Below are 26850 nucleotides of genomic sequence, written 5' to 3'. Positions count from 1 at the left end.
TTGAGACGATTTAAGTAACATCGTTTGCATCCCAAGGGTGTAGAGCACTTATCTCTGCAACAATCATCGTGATCTCTCCCTCCCCACCTTCCCAGAACCTGACACAGCTTGGCAGGTGGAAACCAAAGTATAGTTGAGGAAGGAAAGGAAGGAGGGAGAGAAGGAAGGGAACTTGGCTTTGGTCGTTATGCAACTGGGAGACAGTGCATGAAGCAGACAGGCACCGGAATTGTGAATGTTAGAAGCTTAGAATGGGAAGGGATCTAAAGGCAGTCTTGTCCAAAGCTCTGAACCATATGCACGGCAGTCTCTACAGCAGCCCTAACAGGATCCGTGGATTCAATAGCAGCCATCAGGACTGCGGAGCTCCTTGCCCCTTCCCTGGAGGCCCATCCTGTGTGCGACAGGCATGACTGGTTCAAAGTTTTTCTAATCCATTGACAAATATTAGAACTAAATAGAGAGTTTATCAGCATGACTGGAGACAAGATACCACATCAAAATCCACACTTCTCCTATATACCTGCAAAGGCCAATTAGAAATGTAATGAAGCAATCATCCCGTGCATAGCAGCCAACACTGACTATAAAACACCTAAGAATAAACTGAACAAGACATGTCCAAGTCCTGCATGAGGAACACAGTAAAACTTTACTGAAGGGCATAGAGAAGGCCTGAATAAATGGGATCATATATCACACTCCAGGATGGAAAGACCCGATAATATGAAGATGTCAATTCTTCCCAAATTAAATCTATAAATTCAATGCATTCACAATCAGAATCCTAAAGGGATTTTTATGGAACTTGACAAGCTGATTTTCAAGCTCATCTGAAAGAGTAAACAAGCAGGAATAGGCAAGAACATTTTGAAGAAGAAAAATGAGATTGGACTTGATGTACCAGATATCAAAATGAACTATAAAGCTAGAGAAATTAAAACAGGATGGAGTCGATGGATCAAAGGAACAGAACAAAGAACCCAGAAACCAAGCTATGGGGATTATGGGAAATTAGTATATTACAAAAGTAGCTTTTCCAATCAGTGGCAAAATGATGGCCTATTCTTTGTATTTAAAAAATAGTATGAGATTATTGTTTATCTATTTGGAAATAAAATAATTGTTACTTTTCTTATTCTTATTCTTATTATTTCTCACATCATAGCCAAAAGCAAATTCCAAAGAGATTAACAAATCTTTTACCAACTTTTTACCAACTGAAAAAGTACTAAGAGGCAATAGAGACACAGCTATTTGTTAATCTTGAGGTGAGAAAGTCCTTCCTAAGCAAGACATAAGTCTAGAAACTGTAAAGGAAAAGTCAGGCAGACTGGGCTATCTAAGAACTAAACATTTATTTATGTCACTAAGCTAAAAAGTAAATGAGATTCGGAGAAAATATTTACAACATCGATAATCAACAAAGCGTTGTAATTCTACAAACCAATAACAAAAGGACAACCTTGAATTAAGAAAAAAAAAAAAACAGCAGGTTAGATGGGAAGGGAGGAGAGCCGAGTAAGCAAGCCCGAATGAGCAGGTTATCACTCAGTCCTGCTGGGGACCCTCGGAGCGACGGTGTAAACACACCAGAATCCTTCCACCGAGGGATAAGGAAGTGGATACGTATCCACCAACCCCCATCCTACATTGGTTGAGAGTAGGGTATTAACTCCCTGTCATCTGCAGCCTGTCCAGCTTGTGGGCAGAGCATGTTCGATGGGCAGGGAGCCTCCCCAGGCAGAGAGGGCAAAGTCTTGCTCTTGAAGGTCACGTTCAGGGTGGGGTTGAGAGGATACAGGGGGCACTGCCAGACACTCAACATGAAATGTCTCATTTAATCATTACAACCTCCCACAAGGCTGCTATTGTTATTGTCCCCATTTTACAGTTGAGGACGCTGATATTGCAAAAGGTTAAGTAACTTGCTCAAGATCCCACAATTAAGCAAGCAAAGGAGCCAGACCTCAGGGCAGACGCTGCCTCCAGAGGCTGTGGTGACCTCCGCCTGGTGACCTGGGGTGGGTACAGAGCGGGGTGGCAGAGGGGATTTTTACCTTTCTCTTTATACCAACCATATGGGCCCACCTTTTTTCTTTCTTTCTTTTTTTACTATCAGCACATGCTCCTTCTATGATTTGAAACAAAGCTTTTACAAATCTTTTTAGATGCTTAGCGTGGGACCTGGCAAAAGATTATACTACATAAATGTTAGCATTTCAGGGTTGTCACTGTTGAACAATATTTCTGAATACAGTTTACATGGTGCTGAGTAGCTATCTCAGCTCCCCGCAGAAATACACAAACATGAATTTGGGAAACATTTGTTGAGAAGGTATTAAGTGCAGGGCAGATTTCCAGATGCCCCAGGGGATTCAAAGATGTGTCATTCTTCACCCTTCAGGAGCAAGGGAAAAAGGAAGCACTGAGGAAAGAGACCTATAGGGTGGGCAGGAATCGGGCAGGTTCAGCAGTGAAGGCTCCCAGGCAGGAGTGGGATTCCTGGGAAGCAAATAGAGCCTGAGCCTCAGGGGTTTTCACCTGAATAGGTCCCACCCAGGAGCCAACATGGTCATATGTTTTTGCAAAATTTTCTAAAGAAAGATATTTTCAGTGTAGGCCCAGTGAATAGGTCAGGCCTGATTTGTTTTTCCACTCCAACTTTCCCCATGTCACACCCCTCCCGTTGGGTGGTATCAGAGTAGATGCCGGGCGTGTTTACAGATCTGGTGGAGGGCCAGGTGTGTTGAGGATACACTTCATTTGGGTTTAGAGGGATACATTTATGCCATTCTCTGTCACTACCATATCTAAGTAAGTTGTTGCTAGCCATCATGGTTATAGAAGTGCCTTCTAGGAATATACACACTTATAAGATATGTCCCATGGCCTCTGGCAGAGAAAGATGGGTAATGCAGGGAAACAAGGCTCCATATGTACAGAGCTGGCATCAGACCTCTGGAAAATTCTCCCAGTTATCAGGTGTGCAATATTTCTCAGCAGACAGATTCATTTTCATCAACACCTAGTCAAAATAGATGGTCCCTCTTATTAGGAATATTCTTTTTTTTTTTTTTTAAACAGGTTCTCACTCTGTCGCCCAGGCTGGAGTGCAGTGGTGAGATCTTGGCTCACTGCGACGTGCACCTTCTGGGTTCAAGCAGTTCTCCTGGCTCGGTCTCCCAGGTAGTTGGGATTACAGGCACCCGCCACCACGCCTGACTAATTTTTGTATTTTTGTTAAAGACAGGGCTTCACCATGTTGGCGAAGCTGGTTTTGACCTCCTGACCTCAAGTAATCTACCTGCCTCAGCCTCCCAAAGTGCTAGGATTACAGCATGTGCCTGGCCAAGAAATATTCCTAATAATGTAACATATTCAATGATAAATACACTATCACTTTTTTTTAATTGCACAAAAAAGAATGTATCAGAATTTCATCCTTCATTAGGCCCAACCAGCAAGCACATATGTGTGTGCCATCAAATTTATGCATTCAAACTATCAATAATAAAAATAATCAGTCTTCCTTCTAGCATGATTATCAAAATTTACCATCCTATTCTCTCTTTAGAAGTGCTAATGCCAAATCATCATCATATGAAGAGGCCATGAAAATGTAGCCAAAACGGTAGGAAAGGAAAACGTACAGGTGTGTCAGCCAGCTCATAAAAATATTATTTTTCTGAACTTTGTGATGTTTGTAATAGTTCTTTTGAATTTGCAATTTGTTGTTAATTCCTTTCTCCTTCTAAGTAAATATTTATATATGTACTTTAATTGGTTTTTGTAATTTGTGTTCTTCCTCTTAGAGAAAGTGTCCAAAATTCCATTAAGCATCAGGCTCATACAAAATTCTGGGTCTGCCCCTGCCCCTCGGAAGAGGTGACTATTGAATTATTTTAATGGAGAGGCAAAATTCTGGGGGGTAGAATGGGATGATCAGGAGATGGCCCAAAGAAATCCAGATATTACCAGCCTCTAGACTCTACTAGGGTGGCCCAGAGGTCCCTTGAGGCACAATAGTTTCCCTAGACCAGGCCACACCCTACAGCTTCAAATGGCCCAGGTCCCAGTCCCAGGATGTGTAGCCTAAAGGGTGACTTCTCTTTCTACCTGGGCCAGCAGATGATTTCACTAGGTGCTTCATCACAGGGTTAGTGGGTCCCTATGAAAGTCCTTCATGTAATTCATCAAATGCAGAATTCCAGCACTCTGCTTTCGGGCACATGGTAGATTTGCACTTCCCCACTCTCTTTGAAGCTAGGCACAGCCATGTGAGCTAAAACTTAAGATCCACTGCTGCTAACCCCCCACAATCCCACCCCACTTTTGCAGCGATTATGGAAAAATATGAGAGATGAAACCTCCATCAGCCTAGGTTCCTGTGTAACTACAAGGCATAGAGTCCCTCTGTCTACCTGTATTGAACATGTTATAAGAGAAAAAAAGAAATTTTTGTTGTGTTGAGCCACTGAGATTGGGGGTTACTTGTTATTGCAGCATTACCCAGCCCATCCTGACAGACAGAGGCATCAAAAGAGGGAAGTTGAGGCCGCTTCAGCACAACATGGGGCCCCAGACAACTTGAACACTCCTGTTCAAAAGAAAAAAGAAAAGGCAGAGGGCACATAGCAGTTTTGGGCCCATGGTAATTCTAAAATCCAGCAGGGCACATGTTGCCAGTTCCCCAGTGATAGCCCAGTCCTGCTCCCTGGAAGTGATTATAGCTCTTGGCTCAAAAAGCCAAGCGCTTATCTCTGAAATCTGACTTATCTTTTCTTTTAGATATGTCCATGTTTGAAGTGGAGTAGCTTTTCAGTCTGATTCTGAAAGGTAGGAGGTACAGTGGACTCTTTTTGTTTTGAATTGTCTCTGTCTTTAGTTCAAGTTGGTAGTGCCAGTACCAATACAGTTCTACTAAAAGTTTTGTGAGGTTCCTATAGACCTTATTGAGGTTCCTTCTATCGGACAAAAATTACAGCCACAAATCTCTTGAAGAGAGGCCCCTGTGTACCTTGGTCCAAGAGTCAGGGTGCTGAGGAACAAAATTCTTAAGGTCTTTAACAGCCCTCTTGCCTGGCAAAGTTGGTCTAGGAGGCACATCAAGCAGATTCTTAGAAGCCCTATTGTTTGCCTGAAAGTATCTGTAAGACAGAGTCTTAAATCTTTCTAAGGTCATAACAGGAGTCTTACAGCTTTCCCCTTGAGTTGACCTTTACCATGAAGCCACTTCTTGAGAATCATTTGCTAACTGAGAAGACTGTCCAAGGCCCTCTTTTTAGCTCATTGCTCTCCCTCTTCTCAATGGTATTCTAGGCTGCTAGAAGCCAAGCATGAGTTCAGTGGGTACCATTCCTCTCTTCCAGGTTACTGAAAAAAGAGTGTTCCTACTTGTTCTTGAATCTTCTTTTTTTCCAATAATATTTTCCTCACTGTCTTTTAAAAAACTTTTTATTGAAATATTACATATATAACAGTACATAATTCATAGGGATTCGGCTTGAAGAATTTTTGCAGACTGACAGATGTATACACCCAAAGACCAACTTTGCCAGATGAAGACACAGGGTACTACCAGAAACCCATTCATAGTCTCTTTCTAGCACTAACTCCCCAGTGGTAATAATTATCTGCAGACTTAACATGGTAGATTAGCTTTGTTTTTTAAGTCAGGTTTATTGAGATATAATTTACATATGCATCTTTTTGACAAAGGCATCTAGTCATGTGATCACGCCACAATCAAGATACATAGAATGTTTTAATTTCCCTTGTGCCCCTCTGTAGTCAACTCCTTCCCTCCCACCCCTTCCTGACCCTTGCAATCACTAATCTCTTCTCTCCCTATACCTAGTTTTGTGGTTTTCAGAATGTCGTATAAAAAGAATAATATAGGCCAGGCACAGGGGCTCGCGCCTGTAATCTCAGCACTTTGGGAGGCCGAGGTGGGTGGATCACCTGAGGTCAGTAGTTTAAGACCAGCCTGGCCAACTTGGCAAAACCCCGTCTCTACTAAAAATACAAAAATTAGCCAGGCGTGGTGGCGCATGCCTGTAATCCCAGCTACTCAGGAGGCTGAGGCAGGAGAATCACTTGAACCCAGGATGGGGAGGTTGCAGTGAGCTGAGATCATGCCATTGCACTCCAGCCTGGGCAACAAGAGAGAAACTCTGTTCCCCCCTCCCGCCCCACCAAAAAAGAAAAAGAATAATATAGCACATAGTCTTCTGTGCTGTTACTCCCAGCATAATGCTTTTGATATCCACCCATGTAGTCAAAGGTGTCAGTAGTTCATTTCTTTATATTGCTGATTAGTATTCCAGTTTATGGACATATGACGTTGCGTATTCATTCACCTGTTGATGGACATTTGGATTGTTTTCAGGCACAGCTGCCACAAACATGAACATTAGCACACAGGCTTTTGTGTGGACGTGTCTTCATTTCTCTTGGAGTGGGGTTGCTGATACATAGGTAAGTGTCTGTTCTACTTCATAAGAAATTGAAATTGCCAAATGGTTTTCAGAAGTGGCTGACTTGGCTTCTGGTGGGACCTCTGACTCAGCAGATGGCCTTTTGTTCTTCCAGGAGCTGAAGCAATGGGCTGCCACTGCTGAGTGCTACCGTGATACCAGCAGATCTTGACATGATGGGCAGCTGCAGGCTCCAGTGGCCTTTGGTGTTTTCAAGAGTGACCGGATTCCAAAAGCTGCAGCAGAGAATGATTTCAGTGAAGAATGTGCTCCTGGGTTCTGGACATGGAAGAAAAAGATGTAGAGACACAGAGAAGGAGGCCATGTGAAGACAGAGGCAGAGATAGGAGTGATGCTGCCACAAGCCAAGGAACTCCAGGAGCTACCGGCAGCTGGAAGAGGTGAGGAAGGACTTTTCCCTAGAGCCCTCAGGAGAAGCATGGCCCTGCTGATGCCTCCATTCAGACTTCTGGCCTCCAGGATGGTGAGAGAATAAGCCACCAAGTTTGTGATAATTTGTTGTGGCAGCCCTAGGAAGCTAACACAGCAGACACTAGTCAAATAACCACAAAATAAATGTAAAATTTAACTGCACCAAAAAAAAAAATGTGGCTGAAGCATTTTTCATGTCCACCAACAAAGCATGAGAGTTCCAGCGATGCCACCTCCTCATCAGCACATGGTAGGGTCAGGTGGCCTTTTATCCAGTCATTCTGGAGGTGTACAGCGGTCTCTCATTGTGACAGTAATTGCCATGTCCCCAGTGGCCCCACAGGAAGGAGGTGTCTTTCTTCATATTTTCCATACTCTTGCCCTTCTCCCAGTGGTGACTACCAGGCTGGCTGCCCACCACCAGGTTCGTGGTAAGGAGGTAAGTGTAGGCTCTCTGCTGCCCGGGGCTGTGGAGCTTTCTCAGCCTTCCCACCCATCCGCTTCAGTGCAGTGGACCCTGCCTTATATCCGGGGCAGGTCCTTCATGGGAGAGCTTCCCACTCTGCCCCAGAGGCAGCTGACCTGGAATGATATTAACATAGGATCTTGGTCCCAGTATGGTTTCCTGGACCTCCCCCAAGGGTAGGGGGGTTCTCTTACCAGAAATGAGCCACCATGGGGCTGTGTGTGCCCTGGGAGTGACAGGGTTTGTTGGCCTCAGCCTGTGGCTTAAGGCTTTTGCTCCACTGAACAGGGGGCTTAGGACAGGGGTTTGGGCGCTTTTCCCACAGCAAAAACAGCCCCTTCAGCCCCCACACCACTGAGTGGGTCCCTCTCCTTCCCTCAACCTTCCCCACTCCCTCACCGGATGAGCACTCTGAGAGCATGCACAGAGAGGAAGCAGTTAGTATGTGCAAACTCTCACCTTGTCTGGGCCCCCTGCTATCTCAGACCGACACGCCAGCCCACACCTGGCTCCCAACAATTTGTTAAAACTGAACTGATTTCTTTCTTCTTACCCACTTTAATGGAGGCTGCCCCTTCCTCCAAGCACTGCCCAAGTGAGCCAGACTGCACATTCTGCCTCTCCTTGGAGGGACCTGCCCCCTTGGAATTCAGTATACTTGGTTGCCCTGTGAGCTCAGCTCCCTGGTGAGCTCAAGAAAAGTGATGACTTTGTAGTGCACGCAGTCTTTTCTCATTGTTAAGTATGACAGCAAGGCTTTCTGCCTCCTGGATGGAAAGTGAATACTTCTTGCTGTCCTTAAGTCTTTCCTTCCACCGTCTCTCACCACCCATTCTCAACCTAATGCTACACATTTTAGGTTGCTTTTATAGCAACACTCCACTTTCAGGCACCAAATTTTGTTCCTGCCATTTGTTCCTATTGCTGCAGAACAAATCATCACGCTGAGTGGCTTAAAACAAAAATTATGATTTCTCATGCTTCCACGGGTTGACTAGTCTCACTTGGGGCCTCACGTGGGATTGAAGTCAGATGTCTCCTGGGGCTGAAGTCATCTGAAGGTTTGGCAGGTCTGGGCATCCAAGAGTCTCACTCACATGGCTGGAGAATGATTAACAGATCCCAGAGTTTCTTTGGCCTAGTCTTAGAAGTTATAGCTGGGTGTGGTGGCTCACACCTGGAATCCCACATTTGGGAGGCCAAGGCCCAACATTTGAGCTCAAGAATTTGAGACCAGCCTGGCAACATAGAAATATCCTGTCTCTATAAAAAATTTAAAACATTATCCAGGCATGGTGGCTACCTGGGGGAGCTGAGGCAGGAGGATCACTTGAGCCCAGGAGGTCAAGGCTGCAATGAGCTATGATTGCACCACTGCACTCCAGCCTGGGCGACAGAGCAAGACACTGTATCAAAACAAAGTCACATGGTGACATTTCTGCCATATTTGACTGGTCATACTGGGCCATCCCAGATTCAACATGGGTGAGAACTATGCAGGGTGTGAATATTGGGAGTCATGGTTCATTGGGGGCTATCTTTGGAGACTAACGTCCTGCCTAACACTACATACCAAAAGGGACCTTTCACATTTAGGTCTTAAATCTATCTAACTATAAAGTTAACAAAAGAAAAGGGAGTATATTTTTGTAGCAGGGTGGAGAGAGGACTTATCAAATAAATTTTCAAATGCACAAAATTATAAGGCAGAGGGAAAAAAGATAAATCTTATTACACCAAAATATAAGATTTCTGCCCACAGACATCATGGATCTCATGCAAGAAGTCAGTACACAGATGGCAGAATGGGAGGAGATATTTGCAGTATCAAAACTGACAAGCAATTAATGTCTAGATTTTATATAAACACCCACAAACCAACTAAAAAAAGAGAGCACTATAAATTCTCAAAAATTGGCAAAGGATATTAAAAAGGAATTCACAAATAGTAACCCCCAAATGGTAACAAGCATATGAAGAGGTTCTCAAAATCATTAGTCATCAGAAAACAATGTAGAGTAAAACAATTGAAAGCAGCAGGAGGCAGACAATTTCCTAGGCATATGGGGGTGGGTCCCCAGTGAAACCCCACCTTCAAGCCAAAAACAGCCTGGACTACTGGTTTGGGATGAAACCCCTCAACCCAGGGTGAGAACTTCTGTTCCTGTTTGCCCACCCTTTCCTGATTGCCCACCCTTTCCTGATTGGTTCTTTCTGAATAATGCTTTTTAACCAATCAAATGTTGCCTTTTCTAATACTACCTACAGCCCGCCCCTCCCCAATCCTGTGCCTATAAAACCCCCTAGACTCAGCCACACTGAGACAGACAACCCCACCTTCTCAATCCCTCTCCACTGAGAGCTGTTTCATCGTCAATCAAATTCTCCATCCTCATCACCCTTCAACTGTCAGCATGACCTCATTCTTCTTGGACACAGAACAAGAGCTCAGGACCCACCAAATGTGGGCACCCACAAAGGCTGTAACACTGGCCCTCTACCCTCACTGGTGGAGGGCAGCTGCCCCACAGAACAGAAGCCGCAGCAGGGCCAAGCTGGTCCAGGAGCCACGGGCCAGAGTGGAGAAAGGGGCCGCCTGAGCTGCCAACATGCCGCTGTCCATCAGGCTGCAGATGGTGGAGATAAAAGAGCTATTTAGCACACTGTAACACCCCTCTCTGGGGCTTCAGGCACCCCTGCCTGGGTGCTGCCACAGTCTCCTTGGGGTGACACACCTGATCTGGCTGTGGGCCCCACACAGAGCCTGCTCCTGTGTCATGGCTCAGTGCAGCTGGCTGGACCCTGCATTCACTCGGTCACATGCTCCCTCCCGCCAGGTGCTGAGCATACAGTCGCAGTGGCCTTGTGCGCCATGGGCTGTAACACAAGCCAGATGGGGCCTGGCAAGCTGAGTAGATAGGGCACTCCCTGCTGCAACCTCAGCAAAGGGGTCAAGAAAAATCCTGCATCACAACAAGCTCTCATTTTATAGCTATTAGCCTGACAAAAAAATTAAAAGCTGGCTAATGGGGAGTGTGAGTATGTATGTGTAAGATGCATATGGAAATAGTACCCCCTCACACCATGCAGGAGAGAATGAGGACTGGTGTCCCCATCCTGGACATCATCTAGAACTATTTTGAGATACACACCCATGGGGGGAATTGCTGGATTTATAGGGTATGGATATACTTAAGTTGCCTAAGAAACTGCCCACAGCCCAGGGAGCTGTTAGAGATGTTCACTGCAGCAGCATTGTTGTTTAACTCCGTGTATGTATGTGTTTGTGTGCCCCCATGCTCACGGGCTTGGGAGGTGGTGGTAGCAGCAGAAAGTTGAAGGGAACCTGAGTGTCCATCACTGATAGAACAAGAAACCCATGGCAGACTCTCATTACAAAATACTAGACTGCAGTTAAAAGCTACAGATTGAATATACATATAGCAACATGGGTAGATCTTAATTTTCCACTAAATACTCTGTTTTGTAAGAAACAGACTGAGAAATGTAATATATTTACATAATACCATTTACATAAATTTAGAAATACATATAGACGAAACAACACCACACATTTTGCAAGAACCTGTGCAAACAAAAATACACATTAACACATTAGAGAGGCTGCTATGGGCGGTGGTGGGGGGCGGGGAATAAAAGTGGAGTACAAGAATAAAAGTTAATAGAAAAAATGTGAAATGTGAGAGGACTTTTCTAATCTGACTCTAAGACTTATTATAAAGCTATAATAATCAAGACAAGGTAGTGTTCTGTCATGACAGACAAACAGATCAATGGAACAGAAGAAAGGGCTCAGAAATAAACCCACATGTATACAGTCAATTGATATTTTACAAAGGTGCGAAGACAATTCAGTGGAGAAAGGAATAACTGAATCGCCATGTGCAAAAGTGCATCTGGATCTATAACTTGAAGCATATAAAAATATTTACTCAAAGTGGATCACAGACTAAATGTAAAACCAAAAGCTATAAAACATAGGAGAAAACTTTTTTGATCTTGGGTTAGGCCAAGATTTCTATGTGTACAACATCAAAATAGAAATCCATAAAAGAAATATTTGATATATTGGATTTCATCAAAATTAAGAACGTTTGCTCTTTGAAAGGCACCATAAGATAATGCAAAGAAAATATTTGCAAATCACTGCCTGATCATGTCCTTATATCCAGAATAAAACACCCTCAAAACTCGATAAGAAAACAACCCAATTTCTTTTTTAATGGGCAGGAAATTCAAACATGCTATTCAATAAAAAAAACTTATCCTTAGCAAATAAGTACATGAAAAGATATTCAATACAATTACTAATCAAGGAAACTCAAAACCACAATGAGATACTGCTACACACCAATTAGAATGGCTAAAATTTAAAAGGCTGACTATATCAAGTGTTGGTGAGGACAGAGAACTGCAAACTTCATACACTGCTGCTAGGAATATAAAATGATACAACCATTCTGCAAAACAGTATGGCAGTTTCCTAATAAGTTATAGAAGTCCACCTACCACATGACCCAGGCATTCCATTCCTAAGTGTTTACTCAAGGAAAATTAAAACATATGTACTTTCGAAGATTTGTGCACCATATTCGCAGCAGCTTTATTTGTAATAGCCAAAAGGTAAACAACGCAAATGTCCAATAGTGAATCGCTAAACAAATTGTAGTCTATCTGTACGATGCAATACTATAAAATAAATTTTACTTAGCCATAAAAGGAAGAAACCATTGATATAGGCAACAACATGGCTGAACCCCAAAACAGTTATCCTGCCTAGTATATACTGTATGGTCCATTTACATAAAATTCTAGAAAATGCAAACTAATTTATAGTGACCTAAAGTACATCAGTGCTTGCCTGGCCAGGGGGTTTCGGGAGGAAGGGGTTACCAAAGGGCAAGGGAAAACTTGCAGGGGTGATGATATGTTCATAATCTTGATCTCGGTGATGGTCTCACGAGGGAAACATATTAAAATTTATCAAATTGTACACGTTGAATATGTGCAATTTATTACATGTCAATTATATCCAAATAAGAGATTTTTATAAAGAAAAAAATAGGTATTCTGGCGCCCAGGGCCACCCAGCTGTAAGCGGCGGGGTGGGATTCCAACCCAGAAGCGGGCATTTGGAGCCCTCATGCTTCACCTTAGCTCCCTGAAACAAGCACGGAGGATGGCTCTGAGCAGCAAGGAAAGTGCTGGAAGCAAGCAAGCCGAGCGCGTCCCTGGCTGGGGACGTTAATCATTACCGGAGGGCGGCCCGAGCGCGGCCCCGCCCCGGGACGGCAGCCTGCGCGCCTGGCCGCCGCCTGCCCTCTCCGCTGGCCACCTGCTGCCGCCCGCGCCATGGTGAGTCCAGGGGTGCGCGGCCGCGATCGGGGCAGCGGGGCCGGGGCAGCCGCGGGCGAGGTGGGAGCGGGAAGGGGCGGGGGAAGGTCTTTTCGAGTCCCCTGCGGAGCCGCCGGGATCCGAGAGTGGGGTCTCTGCCCGGCTCTCTGTCGCCGGCGGCGGGGAGGAGAAGCTGAAGCCCTGAGAGGGGCGGTGGCGGGTCCGAATCCCACCCAGTTGGGAGGCCAGGCCTGCCCTGACCCCGGCCAGTGCTTGTTCCGGGACCCTTCCGGGGGCGGGGCCTACGACCTTCCTGGGCCGGGGAGGACAGTCGTGGAGGAGTCCACGGATCTCGTCCCCTTAGTGGCCCGATTCTGCTTTATACTGGGGTGGGAGCGAGAGGGAGGCTGAGTTTGCGCGCTCCCGTGCGTGCCTGTCCGCTGCCCCTTCCCGCTGGCACTCTGGGTACGGGGTCTGCCTGGGACTCACGCTCTGCGCCGGTATGCTGTCCCGGGCCCCAGAGCCAGTCCCCGCACCGACTTGAGGCCCGTGCCAGGCCACGGGGGCTTGGTGGCGCTGGAGCAGCCCTCCTCCCGGGTGAGCTTCCCCAACCCACCCCCGGGGCGGGGGCGGGGCCCTTGCTCTGCTGTAAGCTCGGGAGCTTCATCAGACCATTTCTGGTCCACAGGCCTTCGGAGCAGGAAAGACTGGGAGGGCCTTTTGATAGGAGAGGGACTTCGGGGAGGGAGGATGAGTGTGGCTGTTTGTGAGGGGCGCTGAGGTCCCAGAGATGCAGGCTTGGGAAATCGGTAACCACTCCCCACACCTCGCCAGAGGAGGCAAACGGGGCAGCGTCCCCCTCTCTGTCTCCAGAGCCGGCACCTGGAAGGTTTGTCAGTTCAGCCGCAGGCTGTGCGACTTGGGGGGTTCCAGAAGGCTCTACCGAGAAAGGGAAGCCTCCTAAGAGCTCACCTGGACCCACCCGCCCCTTTAAGAGCCAAGGAAGTAAACAGTGGGCTCTGATGCTTTGGCTGACTTCTGCTTGTCTGGATACACGGACCAGGCGGTCAGCCACGGGGAGAAGGCCAGCTCTGGAGTAGAGACCTACCTACTGGGCAGATGATGCAAATCGCTGCTGCCATTCAATCCCTATAGTCATCCAGAGCCGAGGGGAAGAGAGGGGCCAAGCTACATCAGGCCAGAGAGAGCTCACGTTTTCAGGAGGGAAACAGCAGGGAAAAAAGACGGACTTAGGAAAGCACTGCGATGCTTCAGCTACCCCAAATGCTACCAGGCCCATCACAAGCCTGCTTGCCTTAGGAAGTATTTTTTTTGTAATGCAGATGACATTTGCTTTATAGCAGTGGAGTTTCCTAAAGTGTCCCATTGGCACCTCATGATGATCTGTGGAGGTGGAGGTTCTGCCAAGAGAGGTACAGCCACCTGGCTGGTAAATGGTGAAAGCAGGTCTCAAAACTCCTGCCAATCAACACATGGTGTCCAGTCTGCAGGCTGCCTCATAAAAGCTAAATTAACCTCCCTCACATTCCCTCCCCACCCCTAAGGGTATCTTTTCAATTCAGCACTCCATTTCCGCCCTGGGGTGGTGCTACTCTAGAAGCCTAGGTTCTGGGATCTGTTAAGCTCCTAGACCTGGATCCTCCTAGGATGAAACTGACCCTTGCTTCCTTGCATTCTCTGAGTTTCCACTCATGGCCTGAATTGTGCCAATTTGGGCTGCCTTGAGGGCACTTTGCACATTAGGTAAATAGGATGGGGCACTAGGTTTGCCAGCTGCCTTTGGCCAAGTTCCTTCCACTTTGGCCTGAGCTTCCCAACCAGCCAGAAAAGCAGACGGAAAACCAGAGAAACCTAGCCCTGGCGGCTCAGGACCAGAGGCTGCCTGGGAGCATGACTGAGGACCTACTAGAGGTAGTGCCAACGGCGGTCAGCTGCAGTGTGGCTAAGAATGGGCTGGACACTTATTTTAAATGTAGCTCCTTCGTCCAGCCCCAGCAATGCTGACACACAGACAACACTGCACCATCACTGGCTAGGGGTGGGTGGGAAAGAACAGCAGACAAGTCGTTTCCCCTCTCTAGGCCTGTTTCCTCTTCAATACACGTGAAAGTTACGGTAGGGACGTGGGGTGCATATGAAGAAGTACATAATAGGAAAAGGAAGGGGGGACAGTCATGGGTACTCTTCCTGAGAGGTTGTGGAGTAATACATTTGCATCTGGGATTTATTTTGCTTTTACGCCCTCACTGATGTAATAGATCTCATGGAGGGAAGGTCCATAAGGCTTTGAGGGCAGGGTGGGGGAAGAGTGCTTCTCTGTCCCCATCGTATGAATTACATTGCTTTTGGGATTTCCCTTCTCTGTGTGGAGTGTAAAACCCAAGACCTGAGGGCCTATCGGCGGACGAGCCTGGACCCCACCTCCTGGGCAGGGTGCCACCCTTGAGGCCTCCCAGCCTATTGCTCAAAGACCTGCTGCCCTTTGGTCACCCACGTCCAAAGCAGCCAGTGGAGGCTAAGTTCCCCTAAAGGTTGGAGCCCCTCTGTTTTGACCTATAAAGAGAAATGCCCTTGGGCCTCTGTTTTTTTCCCTCTTCTAGGCTGGCAAAGCACACAGGCTGAGTGCTGAGGAGAGGGACCAGCTGCTGCCAAACCTGAGGGCTGTGGGGTGGAATGAGCTGGAAGGCCGCGATGCCATCTTCAAGCAGTTTCATTTCAAAGACTTCAACAGGGTATGGCACCAGGGTGGGACAGAGTTTTCTGAGATGGGCTGATGGGGTCACCTTACAAAGCATGTTCTCTCCCTTCACGTCTTGTTAGCCAAGACTCTCAGACACCACACTCATCCAGTTATTTGGGCACTGTGCCAGTGGGGAAATTAATTTTCCTAACTCAGAAAGTATCATCTTTGGGGATTGGAGAGCCATAGGAGGATGTGTCTTGGGCTCTCCCTTCCTGGAACTTTTAGCAACAGTCTTCTGAGGAGATAGTTCAAGTGAAAAACATGCACATCTGAAGACATTTGAACAGACGGCCAAGACTGGCCAGGCCAAAAGCCTGTTGTGGTGTTTCCACCTTGTTGGCATCCTAAATAGTAAGACTTTCTTCCTACTGCAAGGACAATCTCTAACTCAAGCCTGAGAACCAGTGACAGGATGTCAAGGGGGAAATGATTATAGAGGAGTCTCCTGGGGGGAAGCTAATTCATCCTCCTGCGTCTAGGCCTTGAATTGGTGATGTCCAGAAGTCCTTTCTCTTAGAACACTAACCTGGCTCCCACTCCACTTAAATAGGCCTTTGGGTTCATGACAAGAGTGGCCCTGCAGGCTGAGAAACTGGACCACCATCCTGAATGGTTTAACGTGTACAACAAGGTGAGTGATGCTGTGTGCCTCTGTTGTGCTCTGCCCCCATCCAAATACTGCGAACTCCGACACATTCTGAAGGCTTTTGGACTTAACAATGAGCCTTCCTGACCCATAGGTCATCCACTCATCTCATTTCCAATCTCACTGAGATTGCACATGCCTAGAATCAACATAAATACCCCTGGGAAAAAAAAATCAGTCTTACTATAAAGAAATGCAAATTAAAAGATGCATGAGATAGTTGTGGTTAAAGTAGACATTTAAGTAGACATTAAGAAGGCAAAACCCAAGAAAGGAAAGGCTGTGGGAATCAGGCATACTTATTCAGTGTTCATAGCTCTAAATGGCTTTAATCTTGCTGGAGGTATGGAAGAATGAAAAAGTAATGAACTAAGAATACACACATATTTGGGAGGCCGAGGTGGGCAGATCACGAGGTCAGGAGATCGAGACCCTCCGGGCTAACACGGTGAAACCCCGTCTCTACTAAAAACACAAAAAAATTAGGCGGGCGCGGTGGTGGACACCTGTAGTCCCAGCTACTGGGGAGGCTGAGGCAGGAGAATGGTGGGAACCCGGGAGGCAGAGCTTGCAGTGAGCAGAGATTGAGCCACTGCACTCCAGCCTAAGAGACAGAGCAAGACTCCGTCTCAAAAAAAAAAAAAAAAAAAAAAAATACACACACATAGCCAACCTATCAAATTATTTGCTTAATGAATAGAAACAGTCATTAAATGTCTACCATGTGCCAAAAGCTCTGCTGGTCTCTGTTTATAAAAACAGTAAGGGTGGAAGAGGTCGTCTATGAATGGATAGTGTTTAGGAGTTGGCATTGGTTTTTGGTTTTGTCTTTAGCTTTTAGGTTGCTCTTGACATTCAGATATTAAGCTTTTATTCTATAGCTGAAGTCATGATTATTTTTGAAAGACAGCAAAGGGGAGATGTAGATGTTGTTACAGACATGTCAGGAAGGAGTCCCCAGGAGAGATCGTAGTGGCCAGCTGCTATTCTGGAGCTCCTAGCAGGGCTGAGCCCAGCAGCTAGTGACTCCCTCCTGTTCTTAAGTGAAGTCAGTGGAAGCAGAATTTCTGGTTTCATTTCAGGTCCACATCACACTGAGCACCCATGAGTGTGCCGGCCTTTCAGAACGGGACATAAACCTGGCCAGCTTCATCGAACAAGTAGCAGTGTCCATGACATAGACCCTGCCCTTCCTCTTTGAATTCTTCCAGGGGAAGGGGTGACTGAACTGGGAATCCAGGGAGGGAGCTGAGGAGCCCTTACTCTCCCACCACTCCCCTCCCAAGACCCAGCCGCCGCCGTTGAGGGGTGAGTCCTTGCTGTGGGATGTGCCAGTGTCCCCACCAACACCAGGAATTTAGACCTTTTCCCTGCACCACTCTCTTCATCCTGGGGGCTCTGTTACACTAATTTGAATAAACTCTCCCCTTTCTTTGCAACTTCCCAGCAACAATAATGATTTTCTTGCCAGGCCGTGTCTTGCTCCCTAATTCATTTCCCAGGAAGCTGTGATACAGGGTGAAATAAAGTCTTGTCTTAGAAACCAGGACCCTAAACCCCACACTATGTAATAGAAACACATGTGCTTTTATGTCTCAAATAAAACTATTATATCACTTGGTCTCAGGCTCTAGAAACTTCTTTTCCACAGGTCAATCCAAATTGGAGTCAATAGGCATTTAAATGAAAGCACTTCCTCTGTGCTAGGCACTTCCTCTGTTCAAGGTACTGGAAAGACAGGGACCAGACCACCTTGCCTTCAGATTCATTATCATCTAGGGGATACCATTTGATTATCATCAAACAGGAACACAATTAACTATTACCAATTACCAATTAACTAGTACTAATCAACTATTACTAGACTGAATTAATGCTAGGTGGCAGGATAAGAAATGAGCTAAAGGGAACGCAAGTGATTAATGGTGAAAAGGGCAAATCTGGAGGCTTTGAGTTATGCCCTGAAGACCTGGGTAGGATTCTTGGGAGGCAGAGATGGCTGAGAGAACACCATGAACACAGATAAGGGTGTGAAGGGCACAGGTATTATATGCATTGTGGAACCTATGTCTAGAAAGGCAGTCTGGGGCCATATTACAGGTTGAACATCCCTAATTTGAAAATTGGAAATCCAAAATCTGAAACTTTTTGAATGCCAACAAGATGCCCAAAGGAAATACTCATTGGATCATTTTAGATTTCTGATTTTCAGATTAGAGATGCTCAACTTGTCAGTATAATGCAAATATTCCAAAATCCAAAATCTGAAACACTTCTGGTCTCACACCTTTCAGATAAGGGATACTCAACCTCTATTTTCTTCCTGGCTGTGATGGCTAATGTTAGGTGTCAACTTGATTGGGCCATGGGGTGCCCAGGCATTTGGTCAAACATTCTGGGTGTGTCTGTGAGGGTGTTTCTGAATGAGGATAACATTTGAATCAGTAGACTGAGTAAAGCCGACTGTCTTCCCTAACATGGGTGGCCTCATTCAACCAGGTGAAGGCCTGTACAGAAAAAAAGGGCTAAAAAGGGCTGATCCTCTTCCAAATAAAAGGGAAGTCCTCCTGCCTGACTGCCTTGAGGTGGGACATTGGTCTTTTCCTGCTTTCGGACTTAAACTGAAACATCCACTCTCCTTAGGTCTCAAGGCTACAAGCCTCCGGTGTGCAACAATACCATCTGCTTTCCTGGTTCTCCAGCTCGCCAACTACAGATCTTGGGACTTGTCAGCCTCCATAATCACATGAGCCAATTCCTTATAAGAAATCTCTTTGTGTGTATTGGTTCTGTTTCTCTGGAGAATCATAATACACAGGCCTATCATATCAGATATGGCAGATCCCAAATCCTGATGGTCTCTTCAGTTTCTTAAAATCTTAGCAAAGTTCTTAGGGCTTGCCTGGTTTACTCCACAAGAGAGAAGACACAGGCAGCTTAGGACCTGGCAGGCTATTTATTACTGGAGCAGTTAAGAGATGGTTTGCACAGTCAGTTCCCCAGCCAGGAACTCTCTAGGACAGAATATTCCCACGCTGTCATGAAAAAGGGGGCACTAAGAGCAGCCTCATCTCTACCCCCACGAGAATGCCACACAAATTTTACCTCACATATGTCACTATGCAGAGACTGGGAAGCCTTCTTCCTAATAGTTCTCACCTGTGTCTCCTAACTCAAGTACTAAGCTGACTTGTAAATGCCAGGGTCACTTGGAACAGGAATCTAGCCATGTCACAACTCAGTCTGAATGAGTTGGTCCCCCAGCAAAGGCCAGGAAAGGGGCAGAGGCTGGAGGTTGAGAAATAAGCGTATTGTTCATAAGAGGGATTAGCAGGACCCCATTCCTAGCATATATGCTAGTAAAGGATTATCAATACCTATATTGATGGCAAACAAGATTCAGACAGTGGTCTCCCATCTGCTCCACTTCTGACTTAAAATTTTCCAAGTGTGCTTTGATCTGATGACTGGAGGACTGAAGGACAGAAGACGCCAGATGCGGAGGTATGGACTATGCTGTTATGTTACATTCCTGCCTCTGCTTATTTTCATGGGTCAAGGGTTGAAAAATGTTCGCCCGGTGCAGGGACAGCTCATGCCTGTATTTCCAACACTTTGGGAGGCCAAGGCGGGAGGATCATTTGAGCCCAGGAGTTAGAGACTAGGCTGGGCAGTGTAGAGAAACTCTGTCTCTACAGAATATACAGAAAAATTAGCCAGGCATGGTGGCACACACCTGTGGTCCCAGCTACTCGGGAGGCTGAGGTGGGAGGATCACTTGAGCCCAGGAAGTCAAGGCTACAGTGAGTGATGATCATGCCATTGCCCTCTAGCCTGGGTGACAGTGAAACCTTGTCTCCAAAAAATAAAGCCAACCTTGGCAGCACTACAGTTGTATGAAGCACATTTATGTGAGACAAAGACACAGGTAACACTTTCTTTTCTTTTCTTTTCTTTTTTAGAAATAAATAGGTTTATTCTAAAATTAATCCAAATAATTGAAATTATAGGGAAGGATATTAAGAAGAGAAAAGATTATAAGACAGAGGAAAGCATAAAAGAAAATAAGGTAATTAAAACTTCAAATCAAGAAAAAGGTTCTCAAAAATCTGACTTTGCCTACCCAGGTACAGTTGGTGGCTATCAAATTAGGACTCAATAATTACTTGTGTCACTGAGTGAAAGCTGCTCATTGCTGCCAAGAACCTACAGAGAAGGCCAAGGGGCTGACGTACAGCTGTATGGAGCAGCAATAAGCACCCCAGACACGACTTCCTAGATAAGCCAGGCCTCCTCATCCAAGTACATCCTGGATCCTCTTTCTCTCTGGTTTCCAGGTACTCAGGAACTAGGCCATTTGGCAGAAAACTGTAGCAAAAAAGCAATCCTTGGCTTGATTCTGGCAAAGTCTGAATGGGCTAAAAGCCAAAAGGAAAAGCTGGGTTATCTGAATGACAGCCTTCAGATCCTGACTAACACTTTGGAAAAACTTCTCGTTTCTTATTCATAATAGAATAAGATTTCCAGCAGTTACATGTGCGTGAAGATTATCGGAGGAGCTCTGTTAGCCCCTAAACCAAATGCAGGGTTTGAGGCCAATGCCCTTTGGTTAGACAGAACCACACTGCCCAGATGGCTAGAGACCACCCAGATAACTCAATCCATCATTAAGTTATTGTAAGCAGCAAACTGTAAGCAGAAGTGGATGATGAAGATGGAAAAAAATATAAGATAGGGACCTGTCCCTGGCAAACTAAGAACCTGAATTTCAGACCTCTCTGAAATAGGTATGACTACCACTGCTGGTGCAGGGACCAATCAGCGACCTATTAAAGTGCCTGGAAATGAGATGGATTGCTGCTTAACTGTGTCTCTTTCATTGGTCGTGGTATCAGTGGGCACACACGATTGTTTCACCACCAGGGGGCAATCTCTCACCAGGAGCCCATTCAAGCATGGCCACTGCCCCATTTGTCATCTCGTGTGTGCCCAAGTAATCAAATGAATGCAACCATCCACAGTAATTACAATTAGGGTCATTTAACTATTTAATTGCTTTTTGAGATTATTGCTGAAATTAGGAAGGGAGCATTGAAATGGGAAGGGGGAGGTTAGAGAAGACAGATTTAAAAGAAGCAAGTACCATTTTCCAAGTATAAAACTCGTAATATTAAAAGTGACATAGCAGTATATTCACATGACTACTTAAGTCTAATGCAGAAACAAGACAGTACAGTTTTTGCAGAGGCCGATGTGACATCTGCATGCGACATGATACTATTAAGTGTCTCTACCCACCTCTGCTACAGAGTAGCTGCTATATGCACACATACACAAAAATACACAATGAAAAGCCTACAAAAGTGTTAAGTCAAACTAAGGCTCTTAATTGTAAATTAAAGTGGCTACAGTAGGTCCCTTTGAAAAACACCATCTCCCCTGGCACCAATGTTGTCACAGCACAGAGGAAGCGAGTGGCTCGGGGTCTGGTTCTGGGGAGACGCTCTACAGGGGCACATGCTTCTCCATCTTGGCAGCTGGCAAGCCACAGTGGTGTCTGCTGGGTGGCTCTGGGTTCCTGGACCTCATTCAACATAATGCACTGACCAAACAGCTCTGACCACAGCTACTCTCAAAGAGGTGCCTGCCAGGTCTCCCTCTGACACACACACATACACACACTACCCACTCTTGGAACCCACAATGCACTGCTGGGCAAACAGGAAAAAAACACACACACACACACATAAATGCCACACCAGCCCTGAATGGCATGGCCAGCTAGTCACAGTTGTTGGGTCAGTAGTACAGTGCTCAAGAACAATTCAGACTAACATGCCAAGGAGCCTGAGGAAAAGTTTGGTAGTCATGGCTCTCCCAGCCAGCATTCCCAGTGGGGGAAACTAGAAGACACCAGCCTGGAGAGGCTGAATATTCAGGAGTCCCTGAGATGGGGAATGGAACAGAGGAAAGTGTCTTTTGACTCATCTTAAGTACTCCCCTCCCCAAATAGAAACCTCAAAGACTGATCCATTTCCCCTAGGGCCTGGGCCAGGAGTAGCTCACTGCTCACTGCTGAGGAGAAAGGCACAAGATATAATGTCATAAGAGCAGGACAGTGGCTCAGCCTAGAGGAGAGTTCCCTACAGGGGAAAGAGGGCAGGAAATAGGCGCAGGGTCTGGTCCTGTCCCTGCACCACCCTGAGCAGCTAGTCTTGGGAAGGGATTACAGGCCCTGGGCCATAGGCTGCTCGCCATTCTGCTTTCCTATCCTGTTTCTCTCCCTGTGCTGCTCCCTTTTAGCCAGGGCTGAGAAATGTTCAGCACCTGAGGCAAAACTGCCATAGTACCTCTGAAAGCTGAATCAAGGGGGAAGAGGCAGAAGAACACACTAATAGAGAAAATTTTCCTTGCTACGGGTGCTCTTTCACACCCACCTAGGGTAAGTCAAGGCAACTTGTGAAGGTGCTGTGAGCTGTTCCTTCAAGCAAACACATTTTCATTACATAATGGCTTAACGCAAGGGTGCAGGGAAGGACTACCACCAACTTTGGTGACATATTTGAACCTGGGTGTTCATCCTACTCTGATATTCAAAAAAGCATAGAAAAAGGTCTGATTTCTGCTCATCACCAGCCCAGGATAGGGTTCAGGTGTGCTCTGACCACTGCCAATTCAGGAAGGCAGCACCATGGCCAAAAGCTCCTAGATTATTTGGAAACCATGTTTTCTTCCTAGTCCATGGTAACAAGAACAAGCCAATGGAAGCATCATTCCAAACAATAATCTCCAAAGATGGTGGCAACCAAGTGTCAAATGGGGACTGCAGGCACAGAAGAGACCACCCCAAACCCTGCCTGGGTGGATGAAGCAGGTATGCTAGAATAGTCCTGTCCTGCAGAATAGGGAACAGCAGCTTGGTCGATCTGTGCCCTAGAAAAAGAAAATGAGTTGCAATAGAAGTGACTCTAAGACAGACAATGAACCTACTCTTAAGAGAGACAGGGCCAGGCACGGTGGCTCACGCCTGTAATCCCAGCACTTTGGGAGGCTGAGGCTGGGGGGGGGGGTATCACCTGAGGTCAGGAGTTCAAGACCAGCCTGGCCGACACGGTGAACCCGTCTCTACTGAAAAAGAAAATTGAAAAATTAGCCAGGCGTGGTGGTGGGTGCCGGTAATCCCAGCTACTCGGGAGGCTGAGGCAGAAGAATCGCTTGAACCCAGTGGGTGCAGGTTGCAGTGAGCTGAGATCATGCCACTGCACTCCAGACTGGGCAAAAGAGCAAAATTCCATCTCAAAAAAAAAAGAGAGAGAAGGCTGAAAAAGCCTCCTGCTTAGAGTATAACTCACACCCAGCTGAGGAAACATCTGTTATGTAAACGCCTCCTGCCTGAGATAACAAAGAAGCTCTAGCTATCTCATAAACTGTACCCCAGCTTCTCTAAAGAATCAGGACAGGTCAGAGCTACCACACAATGTTTAAGTAAAGTTGAAAGCTAGAGAGTTTAGAAAAGGAAATGGTTAAAACAATTCCTAGGGTAACATTTATAACAAGGGCAAAATCATTATGTAATGGAATTCTCTGGGGTCTTCAAATTAAAAACCACAAAAGGAAGATAAGAGGAAGAACAAGAATCCTGAGGCTCAAGCTGTCTCATGGTCTATCTTGAGTTGTGCTCTATGGAGCAAGACCAGATGTCAAAGTTGTGCACGGCCTGTTCCATACCCCAAGAACCTTCTGAAGGCTGGAATCCCCTTGAGACTAGAAAGGGTCCAAGTTCAGTGGGGTTTTGGAGAACCATTCATCTGGCTGCCCTGGATGACAGTGTCGGTGCTGTACAAGCTGTCCAAGAAGACTGAGGACAATTCTGCAACCATATTCCTGTCAACAGTTGTCTGGGCCATGCCGTAGATGGCACCCTACAAATCCAAAGAAAGAGACATTATTAGTGAGGCCAGGTCCAAAAGCAAGAATAAAACTGCAGCAATGAGCCCCTTCTCCCCGAGTCCTAGCTTCGCATGTGCACTGCCCTACCCCATTTCCACCTTAGGCATCCCATCATTCTATCAGAAAAACAGCTGGCATAGTCAATTTTTCACAGGGACTTTCCAGTCTGCCTTTCTGCATAAAGGGACTAGCCTAAGAAAATTCCAGAAAAAACATGTTTACTATCTTTCCTGTGACAAAATTTTCTTTTCAAATGGACACTACCACCAGCTGCTTTTATACAGAAGTCTCTAACTTACAAGGTACTTTATAGTGTATCTCATTTGAGACTTCAGCAACCCCAAGGGGTGGGTGATGCAGAGATCATCAGCTCCAGTCAACAAATAAAAGATGTCTGTGGCAAAGGGGCAGAGGCAGGAACAGACTCCGGGTCATTTGATTCCTTCAAACTCTCCACCAACACCTAAATTTCCAAGAGAAGAAAAAAAACTCCAAGTGTCCCTACCATTCCTGTGGTCTTCGCTTTAGGATTCTTCATGATTTGAGTGACAGATTCTCGAATGTCCTTTAGGAATTGTATAGCTACTCGTTTCCGGGCGTGTAGTAATGTGATGCAGAAATGAATACTAGGAAAGAAGAGACAGAGAGAGATGAACCTTGAAGAAAGAAAAAATGTTCTAAAATGATGCAGCCCCAAATACGGGAATTTCCTGGTTGCCCTTTCACAATATTTCTGACAAGTGTAGTCATCCAAGTTGTTCCTAGTCCTGGCAATCTCGGCTCTCTCATGCTTGGGGTGTCAGGCATGGGCTGGCCTCAGAGCTTCTCGGCATGACTGAGAACCATGCTAAGAGGATGAACAGTGTTGGCTGCTTTGTCCCACCCATCCCCTCACAAATTCCACCACCATTCCTTCAACCACGTCACCATCAATGAGACACTTTTATCTTAGATAATCAGCCCCCATGTGCTCTCATGGGGACAGGGCCACATGGCTGGGGTCTTAAAGGACTTCAGGGCACAGAAGAAATTCTACCTCGCCCTGGAGGAATTTAGTGGGGTTTACTGGAATTGTGAAGAGGGAAAAAGATAGTCCAGATGGGACTGGCAATGCACCAACGTGTGGAAGGCTAAGCTGTACACAGAGGACATGAACAGACCTGTACTCAGTTGGAGTGGTGCATTTACTCAAAGGCATCATGGAAGATTAGGTTAGAAAAGTCTAATAAAGAAGGCAGTAGCAGGCCTGAATGATTAGAGACCCCCAGGAAGGTCTTGAACTAAATATTAGCCAGGTAACAAGTATTTTATAAGAGCAATTTGATGGCTGTGTACAAGATGGATTGGAGAGTAGAAAGGCTAGAGACTGAGAGAAAAACCTCATGACCAACCACTGGTCTAGGAGGCTGTCACCTAATTCTGCCAGAGTTTAAAGCTAATGGTCTTGTTCTTTGTATCTAATAATTCCAGGTGGCAAGAGAGAAATCCTTTAGATACTACAGTTGCTACTAACGTGCTAGCCTCTAGCAGTCGAACTCTATACTTCAGGTTACTGTACCACCCAAGTTCTTCCAAAATCATGGAGCAAAATAAGGGAAAGAGGCTTCTTCAAGCTTACCTGGGTGGGAACTGCAACTGGTTCAAGTTCCACCCCTTAGCAGTCATCAGGTTTGATAGTCGGTAGATGTCAAAATCACGGGATCCCAGAGCAATGACTGACAATTGGGGATTCCCAAAAACAAAGATGCCTTTGATATTTTCCAGTCTTAAAACAAAAAAATAAATGAAGGAAGAAAAAGTAAATTCAGTCACATACAATCCCCTGGTCACTATCTCTTTAATCATTCAAAGTCTTCCTTATAATGAATGCAATCTAACCCTTTGGGCTTTAGTCTTCTCATCTTCAAAAAAGAAGAAGGCTACACTGGATCAGTGGTTCTTACTGAGATCAGAATCATAGATGGAACAATAAAAATGGAATTCCAAGGCCCAAACCCCATCTAGATCTAATGACTTCGAACCTGTCTACCCAACTCCCAATTATATTCCCCTAGATGCTTCTGAGGCATGAAAGATGTACTAAAAAAATTTCTGGAAAAGTAATCTGCCCATCTCCACAGTTCTAAAAAGTCGTATGTAATCCCTAAAGCAAGAAATGGTATAGCAGGTCTTAATAAATGGCCCTATCAGAGCTATAGGAGGACCTTTTATATATATCTAATTTTTATTTATTTGTTTGCTTATTTATTTGAGACAGGGTCTTGCTCTGTCACCCAGGCTAGAGTGCAGTGGTGTGATCATAGCTCACTGTAACCTCAAATTCCTGGGCTGTTCAAGCAGTCCTCTTGCCTTAAGCCTCCTGTGTAGCTGGGACCAAAGGTGCACACCACCACATGTGGCTAATTTTTATTTTTATTTATTTTTTATTTTTGAGATGGAGTTTCGTTCTTGTTGCCCAGGCTCGAGTGCAATGGTGCCATCTCAACTCACCGCAACCTCTGCCTCCCGGGTTCAAGCAATTCTCCTGCCTCAGCCTCCTGAGTAGCTGGGATTACAGGCATGCGCCACCACGCCCGGCTAATTTTGTATTTTTAGTAGAGACGGGGTTCTCCCTGTTGGTCAGGCTGGTCTTGAACTCTGGACCTCAGGTGATCCACCCGCCTCAGCCTCCCAAAGTGCTGGGATTACAGGCATGAGTCACCACGCCCGGCCTCACGGCTAATTTTTAAATTTGTTGTAGAGATAATGTCTCACTATG

The 26850-nt window shown here is 45.9% G+C and overlaps 2 protein-coding genes across 15 annotated transcripts in view; one reads left to right on the top strand and one right to left on the bottom strand.

Annotated features, from left to right (window-relative positions):
- The first annotated feature begins 12647 nt into the window (after nt 1–12647).
- On the top strand, nt 12648–18991 carry PCBD1 (pterin-4 alpha-carbinolamine dehydratase 1). Of its 3 annotated transcripts, none has more exons than XM_001171466.6 (4): nt 12648–12753; nt 15354–15485; nt 16047–16127; nt 17225–17763. In XM_001171466.6, the coding sequence occupies exons 1-4, from the start codon at nt 12751–12753 to the stop codon at nt 17321–17323; spliced, it is 315 nt and encodes a 104-aa protein (XP_001171466.1). In that variant the 5' UTR covers nt 12648–12750; the 3' UTR covers nt 17324–17763. The 3 variants fall into 3 exon arrangements, with proteins under 3 accessions (XP_001171466.1, XP_024202185.1, XP_054515665.1); XM_024346417.3 differs by lacking the exon at nt 17225–17763 and adding an exon at nt 18786–18991 and having other exon boundaries at nt 12671–12753; XM_054659690.2 differs by lacking the exon at nt 12648–12753 and adding an exon at nt 13062–13329.
- Nucleotides 18992–21166: 2175 nt separating this feature from the next.
- SGPL1 (sphingosine-1-phosphate lyase 1) overlaps nt 21167–26850 on the bottom strand; it is a 64196-nt gene continuing 58512 nt past the window's right edge. For all 12 annotated transcript variants that reach the window (XR_010146916.1, XM_001171432.8, XM_063781877.1 and 9 more), the window contains 3 exons: nt 25711–25857; nt 24598–24718; nt 21167–24064 (listed from right to left, as the gene is read on the bottom strand). Coding sequence is in view for 11 of the 12 variants with exons in the window: in XM_001171432.8 (XP_001171432.3) it covers nt 23924–24064; nt 24598–24718; nt 25711–25857 (409 nt within the window). In the remaining variant the exon portion in view is untranslated. The remainder of the gene's footprint in view (nt 24065–24597; nt 24719–25710; nt 25858–26850) is intronic.

The sequence above is a fragment of the Pan troglodytes genome, chromosome 8, assembly GCF_028858775.2.
Source record: "Pan troglodytes isolate AG18354 chromosome 8, NHGRI_mPanTro3-v2.0_pri, whole genome shotgun sequence".
Classification (NCBI taxonomy): Eukaryota; Metazoa; Chordata; class Mammalia; order Primates; family Hominidae; genus Pan; species Pan troglodytes.
Note: the sequence above shows the minus strand (reverse complement) of the source record. Positions and strands in the feature narration are given on the sequence as shown.